General features: G+C 52.3%; 1 protein-coding gene across 3 annotated transcripts in view; it reads right to left on the bottom strand.

The window, feature by feature from the left end:
- Positions 1–11286, bottom strand: part of CHAF1B (chromatin assembly factor 1 subunit B) — a 31195-nt gene extending 19909 nt beyond the window's left edge. Inside the window, exons 1-5 of one of the 3 annotated variants that reach the window (XM_062205238.1) lie at positions 11194–11286; positions 10274–10464; positions 9390–9522; positions 5447–5564; positions 3963–4066 (exon numbers count right to left, since the gene is read on the bottom strand). In XM_062205238.1, the coding sequence (XP_062061222.1) occupies positions 3963–4066; positions 5447–5564; positions 9390–9522; positions 10274–10399 (481 nt within the window). In that variant the 5' untranslated portion in view covers positions 10400–10464; positions 11194–11286. Of the gene's footprint in view, positions 1–3962; positions 4067–5446; positions 5565–9389; positions 9523–10273; positions 10482–11193 lie in introns of all 3 variants that reach the window. The other 2 variants (XM_062205246.1, XM_062205228.1) reach the window with 2 other exon arrangements.
- Positions 11287–14772: the final 3486 nt, after the last annotated feature.

Raw genomic sequence — 14772 nt, forward strand, 5'->3', positions numbered from 1 at the left:
TTTTAATTCCATTTTTCCATTAACTTTTTGAAGACTCTTTGTATATCACAGATACCAGTACCTGCAGGGAAAGGCCTTCCTTGGGCATCAAGGTACAGGCTGAGGAGCACTGAGCTGGGAAATGACTGCATTTTAAAGATGAAACGAAGGTGTAGAAATGACAACAGAGGGTTACCAATTAGGAGGTGATAGGGGTGAGCAGGCAAGAGCCAGGAGGGTCTCACTAGAGCACTATCAGTAGGGATGGAAGAAGGACACCAAGGAAGACATTTACAAAATAAATCCAGCAGCAGAGAGACTGCCTGGGTAAGAGGGGGTTATGAGATCACAAGCCCTCTCCTCCGAAGAGAGGTCCACTCACATCTTACACCCAACCTCACCTTCCACTCATCCCTACAATCAGGCTTTCCCTACCCACCACCCCCTACACAACCACTAACGCTCCAGGTGCCAGTGACCTGCACAGATAAAACTCAACACTCTAGCTCCAGTCCAGCTCCCAGGCTCTGGCCCACCTGGTGGCATTTCTCACTCCTTCCTGAGACTCCTCCCAGGAAACTAGCTGGGACTGAGATGGCTGCAGTGAGACAAGGGCTTCAGGAGGCCTGTATAGGTTGGGAGTAGCTACTGGGGAAAAGGGAATGGGTCTGACTGTGACAAGTGCAAGGGGGCAGAGGTCACTGAGACCCTGTCAGGGTAAATATGTCTTGGCCCAGTCTGTAGTCACAGGTTTTTGTTTTTGTCTTTAATAAGTTTTTTTTTTTTTTTTTTTGAGAAGCACACAGAGAGAGAAAGACAGAGTGAGTGCTCCCATCTGGTGCTTCACTCCCCAAATGCCCACAACAGCTGGGGCTAAGCTAGGGCTCAAGTCAGGAGCAAGGAAACCCCATCCAGGTCTCTCATGTGAGTGGCAGGAACCATCACTACTGCCTGGGAGGGTCTGCACTGGTAGGAAGCTGGAGACGGCAGTCAGAGACAGGAATGGAACCCAGGTACTGATGCGGGACCTTGGCCTCTCAACTGCCAGGCTCAACATCTGCTCCAGAGCCAGAGCTTTTTAGGCAGCTGGCTGCTTAACCTTCCCGGAGCTTGGAAATGACGGGACACTGTCACACAGATCCCAAGCTAGGGTCTCCCTAGGTGCGGAAGGTGGAGGAAAGGGGTCAGAGGGAAATGGCCATGTTGGCACCTGACTACCCATGTAGGTGAGCAAGCTGGACAGAGGCCAGAGTGGCCAACGCATCAGGAATTAGAGCACTCAAGGGACTCAGAGCTCTCCTTGAGAGGATGTTCAGAAAACTGAAGGAGGTGAGGTTAGGGAGAGAACATCTGGTTGAGGTTGACACTGAGAAAGTAGTGAAATGACAGATCTGGGGCGTGGCCTTGATTTTCAGACTTGCTGCCCAAACCACTCCTCCCTCTGTGCCCCAAATCCCAGGAAATGGAGCCAATATTTCCAACTGCCAAAAATCTGTGAGGTACAGTCAACCCACCCACAAATCCTGGTAGCTCTTTCTCTAAACTACATCCCCCCGCTCTACACCCCTTTCCATCACTGCCAACCTCACCCAAGCCCTCGGCCCCACCTCGGAATCACTGTGCACGTTCAGAGGCCTTGCTCTCCCACGTCCTCCTAGAGTCTGTTTTCCATGGGCCACCCACAGCCTTCTTTGTAAAGCAAAAAAGATCACGTTCAAAGAGTGGCTCAAAACCTTGCAGCGTAGGCCAGCACTGTGGCACAGCGGGTTGAACGGTTGCCTTGATGCTGACATCCCATGAGTTCACCCCGGTCCAAGTCTCAGATGCTCCACTTCTGATCCAGCTCCCTGCTAATTCGCCTGAGCAAGCAGTGCAAGATAGCCCAAGTACTTGGGCTCCTGCCACCCATGTGGGAGACCCAATGGAGCTCCTGGCTCCTGCTTCAGCATGGCACAGCCCTGATCTTTGCAGCCAATTGGGGAGTGAACCAGCAGATAGAAGATCTATCTCTCCCTCTCTGTCACTCTGCCTTTCCAACAAACTTTTTAAGAAAAAAAAGGTCCACAATCTTACATGACCTGGGCCCCCCCTCTCCAACTTCGGTTGCTCTCACCCTCTCTGTTTTACTCCACCCCATTTCTGTTCTGTTCCTGTGATATACCATGCAACAGCGTCAGAGCCTTCACACTTGCTGTTCCCACAGGCTGCAATGTTCTTCCCCTAAACAACACACATGGCTTCTCTCTCACTTTATTTGGATCTTTGCTCAAATGCCCTAGGCTCACAGCGGCATCCCTGGCAGCCCTCACAGCAACAACCACTGTATCCATGAATAGATTTATCTCACGTTCCTATCACAACACAGCCATTTCACTCCTGCTCTTTCCAGTGTAGCAGTAATGTCCAAGGAGCATGCCAGATGGACTGCCCAAGAGACCTGAAATTATCTACAACAAAGGGCAGGTCTGCGGTATCGAGGAAGACCGTGACGCTAGTCCTGCATTGTGCTGGAATGTTAGAGATTGACTGGAAACAGGACAAGAGGGGCCGGTGTTGTGGCATACAAGGTTAAGCCTCTGCCTGCAGCATCAGCATCCCATATGGGTGCCAGTTCGTGTCCCAGCTGCTCCTCTTCCAATCCAGCTCTCTGTTTATGGCCTGGAAAGGCAATGGAAGATGGCCCACGTGCTTGGGCCTCTGCAATTACACAGGATACATGAAAGAAGCTCCTGGCTTTGGATCAGCTCAGCTCCAGCCCTTGGGAGAGTGAACCAGCAGATGGAAGACGTTTCTGTCTCTCCTTCTGTGACTCTCTCAAATACATAAACAAAATCGGAAAGGAAGGAAAGAAGGAGGGAGGGAGGGAAGAAAGAAACAGGACGAGATGAGATGGGACAGGAGAGAACGGCCTGGCTAGCTGGTACAGAACGAACCAGAACAGAGAGCTTCTTAGAGTGGGTGAGAGCTGGACTGATGCAGTGCAGCAGCATGAATGCCAACTCCACATCACGAGTCCCCACCCAGCACCTGGGCGGAGGGAGGCTGGGCAGCCTGCTGGTTAGAGAAGAGCACAGGAAGAGGTGTGGTGGGAACAGGAAGTTTCATGAAGGATGGTGGGGGATACAAACAGTTAGCAATGAGCCATCATGAGCTCCAACATTTCACTGGTATTTTGACTCCACTGTAACTGCTCAAATGTCTACCATCTCCCCAAGCAGAAAACAGGCTCCTTGAGGGCAGTGGAATGTTCTTGGCTTTCCTCAGTCTCCTAAAATGGATACCTGATTGGCCGGCACCGCAGCTCAGTAGGCTAATCCTCCGCCTTGCGGCGCGGGCACACCGGGTTCTAGTCCCGGTCGGGGCACCGATCCTGTCCCGGTTGCCCCTCTTCCAGGCCAGCTCTCTGCTGTGGCCAGGGAGTGCAGTGGAGGATGGCCCAAGTGCTTGGGCCCTGCACCCCATGGGAGACCAGGAGAAGCACCTGGCTCCTGCCATCGGATCAGCGCGGTGCGCCGGCCGCAGCGCGCCTACCGCGGCGGCCATTGGAGGGTGAACCAACGGCAAAGGAAGACCTTTCTCTCTGTCTCTCTCTCACTGTCCACTCTGCCTGTCAAAAAAAAAAAAAAAAAGGATACCTGATTCCCACAACACCCGAGTGACAAGTGACTTACTCATCTCCTGACAGCCTATGCTCCAGGAAGGCAGGGACCAAGCCTGCCCCCTCACAACTGTATCTCAAGCACAGGGGATCTGCCTCCACTCAGCACCAGTAACTCAAGCCTCCTATGTTCCACTTGGGGCCCTAAGCCCCAGGGTGGATCCATGACTTGTGGGGCAAATTCCTATCCTGCTGAGCCAACACCTACTATCTTAGATCACAAAAGACATTTGCTATGTTGCTTTTCAAGTTAAAGCAAGTTAATTTCTAAAAACATTTTAGAGTATTCCTTTCCCCCTGATAATCACAAAAGCACATCAATCACCTTTGTTGACATCCCAGATGATGGCTGTGTTGTCCACTGAGGCAGAAGCCATTAAATTCCCATCTGTTGCCCAGCAAATATCATACACATCTTCTAAGTGGCCCCTATAATCCAAAGAGGTCAAAGAAAAAGAAGCAATTATTGTCTCAGAACAGGAAAAAAAATATCAAAAATTTAAAGACAAACTCAGAGACCATGCATGAGAATGGAATTCTAGAAATTTCCATTGGTACTACAGTAGCTATGGCTATAAACAACCACTTTAAATGGCATTTATATCCTCAAAATTGAGTTTTAAAAAAATTTATCTATTTGAAAGGCAGAGTGACAGAGAGAGGGAGAGACAGAGACCTCCCAAATGTCACTCCTCAAATGTCAACAACAGCTAGGGCTGGGCCATGCCAAAACCAGAAGCAAGAAACTCCTTCCAGTCTCCCAAGTTGAAGGCAAGAACCCAAGCACCTGGATCATCATCTACCATCTCCCAGATGCATTCGCTGGATCAGGAGCGGAGGCAGCGGTGGGTGGGTGGGTGGGTGGGTAGAGGGTTCTGGCATAGCAGATTGAAGCCATCCCATCTCAGACTGCCAGTTTGAGTCCTAGCTGCTCTGCTTCTGATTCAGCTCCCTGCTAACGCACCTGAGAAAGTAGCAGACGATGGCCCAAGTATCTGGGGCTCTGCTATCCAAGGGGGAGGCTCAGATGCAGTTCCAGGTTCCTGGCTTCAGTTTGGACCAGCCTAGGGTGTTGTGGCCATTTGGTGAGTGAATCAAAAGATGGATGACCTTTCTTTTCCTTTCTTCATTTCTATCACTCTGCCTTTCATACAAATGAACAAATCTGAGAGAGAGAGAGAGAGAGAAGCAGAGGTGGGACTCAACTGGACACTCCAGTGTGGGTTGTGGGCATCAAGTGGTAGCTTAACTGCTGCACCACAATACCAACCCCATAAATTGGTTCTTAGTGTTTTGTTTTTTAAGATTTATTTATTCATTTGAAAGTCAGAGTTACAGAGAGGGGAGAGACAGAGAGATCTTCCATCTACTGGTTTGCTCCCTATATGGCCTCAATGGCCAGGGCTGGAACAGGCCAAAACCAGGAGCCAGGAGTTTCTTCCAGGTCTCCCAAGTGAGTAGCAGGGGCCCAAATACTCGGGCCATCTTCCACTGCTTTTCCCAGGCCATTAGCACTGAACTGGATTGGAAGTAGAGCAGCCAGGACTCAAACAGCACCTGTGTGGGATGCCGGCATTGTAGGCAGCAGCTTTACCCATTACACCACAATGCTGGCCCCAATTGGTTCATTTCTACTACAGAAAAGTTTTTAGCAGAAACTAAGAAAATCCATTTTATTCATACTTCAATCCTTTAAAACTACTGTCTAATGGCGGTCTCACATAAATGAAAGGGTTAGGTTAGATAAAACGCACATTTCCTTCCAGGCACTCCGTGGCAACGGCAATCAGCCTAGTCCTCCCACATTACCTCAGGGTTTTCACCACAGTCCAGTTCTCCTTATTCAGCTGGGCCTCGTCCTCATCCTGGAAAGCGATCTGCTCAGGCTCCTTGTTGTCGTTCACCTTCCACAACAGGATGACGGCGTCTGCAGAGTGATTCAACCAGGCACAAGCCGGGGTCACTGCGTGCTCCTCAGGTTGTCCAGCGGACAACATGGCCACAGAATTTACAAGTACTTCTAGGAATCTGGACTAGAAAAGCGGGTTTGCCTTCAGGACTCATAAATTCTTTTTTAAAAAATTGTTTATTTGAAAGGCAGAGATACAGAGAAAGAGAGAGAGAGAGAGAGAGAGAGAGAGAGAGAGAGATATCTTCCGTCTGCTGGCTCATTCCCCAGTGGCTGCAACACGTGGGGCTGGGTCAGGCGAAAGCCAGGAGCCAGCAGTTTCTTCCAGGTCCCCTATATGGCTGGCAGGGGCCCAAGGACTTGAGCCATCATCTGCTGCTTTCCTAAGCACAGTGGCAGAGAGCTTGATTGGAAGTGGAGCAGCAGGACTCGACCAGCACCCAAAAGGGATGCTGGCATTGCAGGAGGTGGCTTAATTTCTATAGCACAGCAGCAGCCTCATGAACTCATAAATTCTAAACTCAAAGTCATTACATTTAAGAGCTATATGAAGTTACCTGACACACAGTGTTTCCAGGCCAGCAAAATGCACTGTAAACTGTGTTAACCAAGCTAAGGGCATAACCCATAAATAACTGAAAACAGAAAAACAAAACAAGAGCCACCAACACAAGAGTTAGTGAAGTGTTCCCAGCTGTGGAACCTTCAGCAAGTCCTTAAACATCTTGATGCATCAAGATGTTAGCCATAAAATGGGTACAACAATATAACTACCTCATAGGGCTGCTGTGAGGAGTAAATGGGTTAACATGCTAAAGCAAGTTCAGTACAGTGTCTGGCACCAGGGAAGCCCCACATAAGTGTTAGCTATTAGTGTGGATGCACCAGATACTTAAGCCTGATGTCGTCAACTGTTAGAAAAAAATAACTCCCCACATTCTGATTCCACCCTTGCCATACAACCTATGTCTGGCTTCTCTTTAAAAAAACTTATTTATTTATCTTGAAAATTAGAGTTACAGGCTGGCGCCACGGCTCACTAGGCTAATCCTCTGCCTGCAGCACTGGCACCCTGGGTTCTAGTCCTGGTCAGGGTGCCGGATTCTGTCCTAATTGCTCCTCTTCCAGTCCAGCTCTCGCTGTGGCCCGGGAAGGCAGCGGAGGATGGCCCAAGTCCTTGGGCCCTGCACCAGCATGGGAGACCAGGAGGAAGCACCTGGCTCCTGGCTTCGGATCAGCATAGTGCACCAGCCATGGCAGCCATTTAGAGAGTGAACCAGCAGAAGGAAGACCTTTCTCTCTGTCTCTCACTGTGTAACTCTGCCTGTCCAAAAAAAAAAAAAAAAATAAGAGTTACAGAGATGAGAGACAGACAGACATCTTCTATCCGCTCGTTCACTACCCAGATGGCCCCAACAGTCAGAGCTGGGCCTGGCTGAAGCCAGGAGTCAGAAGCTTCATCTGGGTCTCCTATGTGGGTGGCAGGGGTCCAAATACCTGAGCCACCTTCCATTACCTTTCCCAGGCCATTAGTAGGGAGCTGGATCAGAAGTGGAGCAACCTGAACACAAACCAGGACCCATACTGGATGTCAGCTTTGTAGGAAGTGCCTTTACCTGCTACGTCACAACATTGGCCCCGACTCCCTTTTAAGAACAGGAGACGGCCGGCGCCGCGGCTCACTAGGCTAATCCTCTGCCTTGCGGCGCCGGCACACAGAGTTCTAGTCCCGGTCGGGGCACCGATCCTGTCCCGGTTGCCCCTCTTCCAGGCCAGCTCTCTGCTGTGGCCAGGGAGTGCAGTGGAGGATGGTCCAAGTGCTTGGGCCCTGCACCCCATGGGAGACCAGGAGGAGCACCTGGCTCCTGCCATCGGATCAGCGCGGTGCGCTGGCCGCAGCACGCTACCGCAGCGGCCATTGGAGGGGGAACCAATGGCAAAAGGAAGACCTTTCTCTCTGTCTCTCTCTCACTGTCCACTCTGCCTGTCAAAAAAAAAAAACAAAAACAAAAAAACAGGAGAGCTGCGGCTGGCGTTGTGACACAGCTGGTCAGGCTACTGCTTGAGACACCAGCATCCCATCTCCCAGTACCAGTCTGAGTCGCAGCTGTTCCGCTTTCCAGCCAGCTTCCTTCTAAAGCACCTGGGAAGGCAGCAGAAGATACCTGACCCAGGAACTTGGGAGACCTGGCTGTTATGGCCATGTGGGAAGTGAACTAGCAGATGGAAGATCTATCTCCCTCTCCGTTTCTCCCTCTACCTCTCTGTCACTCTGCTTTTCAAATAATAAATATTTAAAAAAAAAAAAAAAAAAAAAAACAGGAGGGTGACTGAATGGGCAGCACATATGGACATGTGCATTCCCATTCTAAATGAACCAGAGCCCTGGCAGCACACACGCAGTTATGGAGGTCGGAGAAGAGAGTGGCCCTTCCAGCTGGACGTTCTCCACGTGTTGACTATTAGTGACAAGTTTCTGGCCTTCAAGGTCAAAGAACTCTGTAAAAGGAGAACCTGCATGTGCAACCTCACTGGAGACAGCCTGTGGCCTCCCCCAGGCACACTGTCCTGTCCCTCTACACACACACGTGTGCATACATACATGCAAGCACATGTACATGTGTGTCCACACATCTAGAGACCGTGGCACCAAACTCAACTGGTCTTCCTCGAACCTGTGCAAACAAAAACTGACATTTCTGAAGCAGGCATCGTATGGCACAGCTGGTTAATGAAAGCACATGTACATGTGCACACACATGCACACACACGCACATTTAGGGATCATGGCACCAAACTCAACCAGGTCTCTTCCTCAAACTTCCAAAAACAAAAATTGACATACCTGGGGCAAGCATTGTATAGCACGGTTGGTTAAGCTACTGTCCAAAGCACCTGCATTCCATATCAGAGTGCCAGAGATCAAGTCCCACCTGTTTCTAATCCAACTTCCTGCTAATGTACCTAGAAGGCAGCAGATGATGGCCCAGGTGTTTGGGTCTCTGCCACCTGTGTGGGAAACTAAGATGAGCTCCCTTCCTGGCTCCTGCCTGCAGCCTGGCCCGGTCCTGGCTGTGGCAAACATTTAGGGAGTTACCCAGCAGACAGAAGAGCTCTCTCCCCTTCCTCCTCTATCTCTGCCACTCTGTGCTCTATTGTATTTCATACTGGTTTCCAGACTGCATTAAAGTATGATGAAAAGGGGCTGGCACTGTGGCGCAGCAGGTTAAAGACCTGGCCTGAAGCACCAGCATCCCATATGGATGCCAGCTCTAGCCCCGGCTGCTCCTCTTCCCATCCAGCTCTCTGCTATGGCCTGGGATAGCAGTAGAAGATGGCCCAAGTCCTTGGGCCCCTGCACCCATGTGGGAGACTTTGAAGAAGCTCCTGCCTTCGGATCGGCACAGCTGCAGCCGTTGTGGCCATCTGGGGAGTGAACCAGCGGATGGAAGACCTCTCTCTCTCTCTCTCTCTCTCTCTCTCTCTGCCTCTCCTTCTCTCTCTGTGTAACTCTGACTTTCAAATAAACAAATCTTTCAAAAAAAAAGCATGTGCTGCTCCAATCTCACCATGAGGCACAGAGATATCTGGTTCTTCAAGAATTTTCACATTGAACAACTCTTATCCGAAAAGCAGATATATGAAGCACAAAGCGCTGATCGCCAACGTGATGCTCAGGATGTCCCAGGCTTCGGGGCTTTTCGGATTTCAGATCTCCAGATGAGTGGTGCTCAGCCAGTCAATCCATGCAAATATCTCAGATCTGATAAATTCCCAAACCTGAAAGACTTCTGGTCCCAAGCATTCACATAAGGGATACTCAACCTGCACAGCGATACTCACCATCTCCTCCCGATGCTAAAATGTCCCCAGCTGGAGAAAAACGCACGACATTGACAGCTTTGGTGTGACGAGCAAGATTGGACAAAAATTCCACAATGGCTTTTCCATCTGGTCCCTTTTCTACCTTCCAGATCTGTCGATACCAAAACACGCATTCAAAAATCACACAGTGAGCACCCTACCATGTCATTGTACTAAAACAACACTACACTTATTTTCAGGAAGAAATTTTAGCTTTTCTTTTGAAACAAAAAACAAAGGAAGATCTCCCATCTAAACATAAACCAGGAGATGGTGTTGTGGCACAGCAGGTTAAGCTGCCACTTGCAATGCCAGCATCCCATATGGGTGCTGGTTTGTGTGCAGGCTGCTCTACTTCTGATCCAGTCCTCACCTAATGGCCTGGGAAAAGCCACAGAAGACGGCCCAACTGTTTGGGCCCCTGCATCCACATGGGAGATCTAGATGAAACTCCTGGTTTCAGCCTGACCCAGCCCTGGGTATTGCGGCCATCTGGGGAGTGAACCAGGGGATGTGGATCTCTCTCTCTGCCTTTTCTTCTCTCTGTAACTCTTTCAAATACATAAACAAATCTAAAAAATAAATAGGTAAACCAACAGTCCCACGTCTGCTGTCCTCTCACTGCTGCCCCGTGGGAAGCCAGCTCAGCATTCGGTCACAGCGGGTGCCCAGCACAACAACGTGCAGAGCAGGACTAGGAAGAGATTCTCTTCTGCTCTCCGTGTTCACCGAGGCCCTGAGAACTGCGCACTCTGGGCTACGTGACTACAGAGCTGGAGTGTGTTAACGCTGGTTTGAAACAGAATGAGAGCCGCAGCTTCGAGTGCTGCTTCCCAGGGCCTGCCTCGGTGCGCCTGGCTTACCCTGACGGCAGTGTCCACGCCGGCAGAGGCCAGCCTGTGGATCCTCCCGGCAGAGCCGTGCTGGAAGTCCAGGCTGTACACCGGCTCCTTGTTGTGCCAGGCAATCTCACACGTGATGACTTTCATCCTGCTGAGTCTTGAAGGGGCAGGGGATCCCCCAGCAATGTTCTTCCCACGGAGACAGAAGAAAGCTGGAGAAACCAAACTGCTGGTGATGAGTTAAATAACAGTATTAGAGCGGCAGGGGGTTATGCAGGTCTATGTGCAGAGGATCAGAATCATCTGAAACGCACAAGGGGCAGGAGCCTGGGGGGCCTGCAACACCCGAGTGTCCCGGTTCCAGTACCCACCCCGCCCCCGGCTTGGTGCACCCTGGGAAGGCAGCAGGTGACAGCTCACAGACTTGGGCCCTCGCCACCCAGGTGGGAGCCCAGAACCAAGTTCTGGCTTCCGCCTGGCTTGGCGAGGGCTGGCTTTTTCGGGAGCCCAGGCATGGAAGATCTATTTCTGTCTCTGCCTTTCAAATAAAAAATAAATTTAAAAATTAAACATCTGTCCATCCTCTGCCGGAAGAGGATGTTAACGCTGCCATCTGACATTAACCCCCTCCGGCTCCATGTAAAATTCTTCCTTCAGCCCGGGCTGCCGCGTCCGGAAAAAGCAAAAGCAAACACCCAGGCAGAGGCGACCCAGGCGCCCGCCTGGGCTGGGGGGCCCCCGGGGCCGGGCCCCCTCGGACGAGGGCGTCTCCTGCGGTGGAAAGCCGCGTGGGCGAGCAGCCCCGGACAGCGGCGAGAGGGGACCTCCCGCCCCCAGGGACCGGGAAGCCGGGACCCGGCCTGGCCGGACGAGGCCGCGCAGGGCCAGCGCCGGGCCTGGGCCGCCGCCGGCAGCCCCCACGCGCGCCGCTCGGGACCTACCCCGGCCACTGCGGCCCGCTCGCTGCCCTCCGGGAGCAGCCCTCTCCCCGGCGGGACTCGGCCCGGAGAACCGCGGGGCCGGCGACCGGGAACCAGTACCTCAGGGACGCGGCCAGCCGCCGGCGCCGCCGCCTCCCGCCGCCGCCGCGCGCGCCGTTTCCCGCGCGCCGCAGGCCCCGCCTCCAGGAGGGCGGGGTCACGTCGGTCCCCGCCTCCCGGTGGGTGGGGCCTGGGGCGCCCCGCCCCGTCCTGGGTCCCGAGCAGGTCCGGCGCCGCCCGGGAGACAGGAACCCGGGTCGGGCCGCCCGCGGGCGGCGCACTGGCTCCGGCCCGGCCTGCGCTCGGTGGGGGACGGCTCCGCGCGCCGGGTCCTTGCCGGTCCGTTCTCTTAGCAAACACCTGCCGAGCGTCTGCCTGCCGTAGGCCCGACCCTGTGCTGGCCTGGGTTCGCGGCGGAGCGCAGAGCGGGCTCAGACTCGCCCGCAGGGAATTCCCGGTCCCAGGAAAGCGAGGCCCTTCCTAAGGGACGCCCGACACCGAAGTGTGGAAGATCTCTGGTGGGCGGGGAGCGGCCGCTGTCACCCTGTCAGCAAAACGGGACGCCCACAGACAGGCGGAGTGCACAAGGGTGGAAGGAGCAAGGCGCTCTTACTGTTCCCAGCACCGGCGATTTGGGAGTTCAAAGCTCCCGGAAGTTGGAAGTGACATTTAAGGTGGACTTCAGGTGGTAGAATTTTAGCCGGAAACCTGGCTGCACGCGTCAAACTGGTGCTAGTCTGTGAGCTTGGTCAAGGGGATTGGCTGAAGATAGACAGTCACCCTCCATGTGCTGACAGACAGCGAGTCGAGGCACTCCGCAAAATCAGGGCGGTTCGGTGCTCATGGGACACAGCCTGTAACTTCCCAGGACTCACTCTCTCTCTCTCTCTCTCTCTCTCTCTCTCTCCCTCTCCCTCTCCCTCTCTCTCTCACACACACACAGCTATGAGTATTATCGCATTGAACTCAACCTGGTTCAAAAACCGAGATTACTGTGTGTTATACATTGGTTTCTGTTCTTTTTAAGATTTTACTTATTTATTTAAAACGTAGAGTTACAGACAGTGACAAGGAGAGACAGAGAGAAAGGTCTTCCTTCAGCTGGTTCGCTTCTCAAATGGCCGCAACGGCCGGAGCTGCACTGATCCAAAGCCAGGAGCCAGGAGCTTCTTCCAGGTCTCCCACGTGGGTGCAGGGGCCCAAGGACTTGGGCCATCTTCCACTGCTCTCCCAGGCCACAGCAGAGAGCTGGATGGGAAGAGGAGCAGCTGGGACTAGAACCAGTGCCCAAATGGGATGCTGGCACCGCAGACGGAGGATTAACCTACTGTGCCACAGCTCCAGCTCCCTACACATTGGTTTCGAGAGCATTTTGGAAAAATTCAGAGATGAAATTGTTCAGTACCTAAACCAGGATTACATATATTATATTTACACAGAAGTGGTTATAAACATTTTCTGACTCAACTATATTAGCATTTTTTTTTTAATTTTTTGACAGGCAGAGTGGACAGTGAGAGAGAGAGACAGAGAGAAAGGTCTTCCTTTTGCCGTTGGTTCACCCTCCAATGGCCGCCACGGCTGGCGTGCTGCGGCCGGCGCACCGCGCTGATCCGATGGCAGGAGCCAGGTACTTATCCTGGTCTCCCATGGGGTGCAGGGCCCAAGCACTTGAGCCATCCTCCACTGCACTCCCGGGCCACAGCAGAGAGCTGGCCTGGAAGAGGTGCAGCCGGGACAGAACCGGCGCCCCGACCGGGACTAGAACCTGGTGTGCCGGCGCCGCAAGGCGGAGGATTAGCCTAGTGAGCCGCAGCGCTGGCCTATATTAGCATTTTTAAAAAGACTTATTTACTTATTTGAAAGGTAGAATTACAGAGAGGAGGGGAGAACAGAGATCTTCCATCCAGTGATTCACTCCCCAAATGGCCACAACAGTGGGAGCTGAAACAGGCCAAAGCCAGGAGCCGGGAGCTTCTTTCGGGTGTCCCACTCTGTTGCAGGAGTCCAAGCACTTGAGCCATCTTCCACTGCTCTCCCAGGCACACTAATAGGGAGGTGGATCAGAAGTACAGCAGCCAAAATTCGAATCAGTGCCCATATGGGATGCTGGCACTGCAGGCCACAGCTGTGTTCCACAGCACCAGCCCCTATAAACACTTTTGAAAAAGCAGTATTTAGCCATTTAAAGTGAGCTTGTGAGTCAATCAGTAGGCATAGACAGAAATAGTAAGCCTTTGTGTCAATGATCATAGTCTTAAAATTTTTACTTAAAAGGCAGGAAGAGATCCTCCACCTGTTCACTTCCCAAATGCCCACACAGCCAAGTCAGAAGTGCAGAACTCAATGCCAGTCTCCCACATGGGTGGCAGGGACCCAAGTATTTGGTCCATCATCTTTTGCCTCCTAGGATTCACACTAGCAGAAAGCTGGACAGGAGGTAGAGAAGCTGGGACTTCAACCAGGTACTCCAAACATAGGATGTGGGGGTTCCAAGCAGCCTTAACTGCCGCGCCCAGTGTCTGCCCAGGGCAGGCCTCGACTTAAGTTTCTAAGTGAGACCTCATTTCTCTGTGAGCCTCCTGAAAGGCCAGTAAACAAATACCTCGAGAGGTATAGTCTCAAACTGATATAAAGAACACAAGGTTCATCTGAGAAGCCAAGTTTCCTGGCATTTGAGAGAAAAGAATGGATGTGGGTTCTTAAGTACTCAGTCTTAGGAAAGGCACAGGAGTGTCTCACGTTGACCAGAATGGCTGGCTGCTCCTTGAACCCCGGAACAACGTAATCTGGATCCGCAGCATCTCCACGGCCGGAAATGGCTGCACACTTGATGACCTGGCTGCTTTGAAAGTACAGAGACCTGGCCTACCACAGGCCCACAGATTCAGGGAAACCAACGGCCTGTATTTTGGCAAGTTGCCCTGCTAAGTCCCTCAGCCTAGCTTCGAAGGTAGATTGGGTATCTCCATATGGTTTCTCCTAGTTTTTGGAACATGTTGATTCAAAACCCACCTTCCTCTAAAGTAGCAGAATCCTGGACTGTGGATGAAAAAGATAAAGCACAAGCTTGAGCCACCAAAAACACACGAAGGAGTGGACTTTCTTGAGAAAGATTTTAGGGTCCGTATCAGTTCCTGACTGGTGGGCCAGCACACGCTGAAGGAGGTGCGGAGGGAGGGCCAGGCCATGTCAAACGCACACTGAACAAACACTGGGCCACGTGTGTCCCCCAGCAAGGTATCCTAACTGGAGGCCTCAACCACTGCGTTTTACTGGGGGCCCAGGTAGCCATCCTCAGCAGGACGGCCGCAGTTAAGAAAGACCACTGCTACCTGGTCCCTGAGATCTTTAAAAATATTTATTTTGTATTTGTTTGAAAGGCAGAGTGCCACAGAGGGAGAGAGAGAGAGGTCTTCCAACTGCTGGTTCACTCCCCAGTTGGCCACAACAAACGGGGCTGGGCCAGGCTGAAGACAGGAGCCCAGAGCTCCAGCCAGGTCTCCCACATGGATGGCAGGGGCCAAAGCACTTGGGCCA

The sequence above is a fragment of the Lepus europaeus genome, chromosome 2 (assembly GCF_033115175.1).
Source record: "Lepus europaeus isolate LE1 chromosome 2, mLepTim1.pri, whole genome shotgun sequence".
Taxonomy (NCBI): domain Eukaryota; kingdom Metazoa; phylum Chordata; class Mammalia; order Lagomorpha; family Leporidae; genus Lepus; species Lepus europaeus.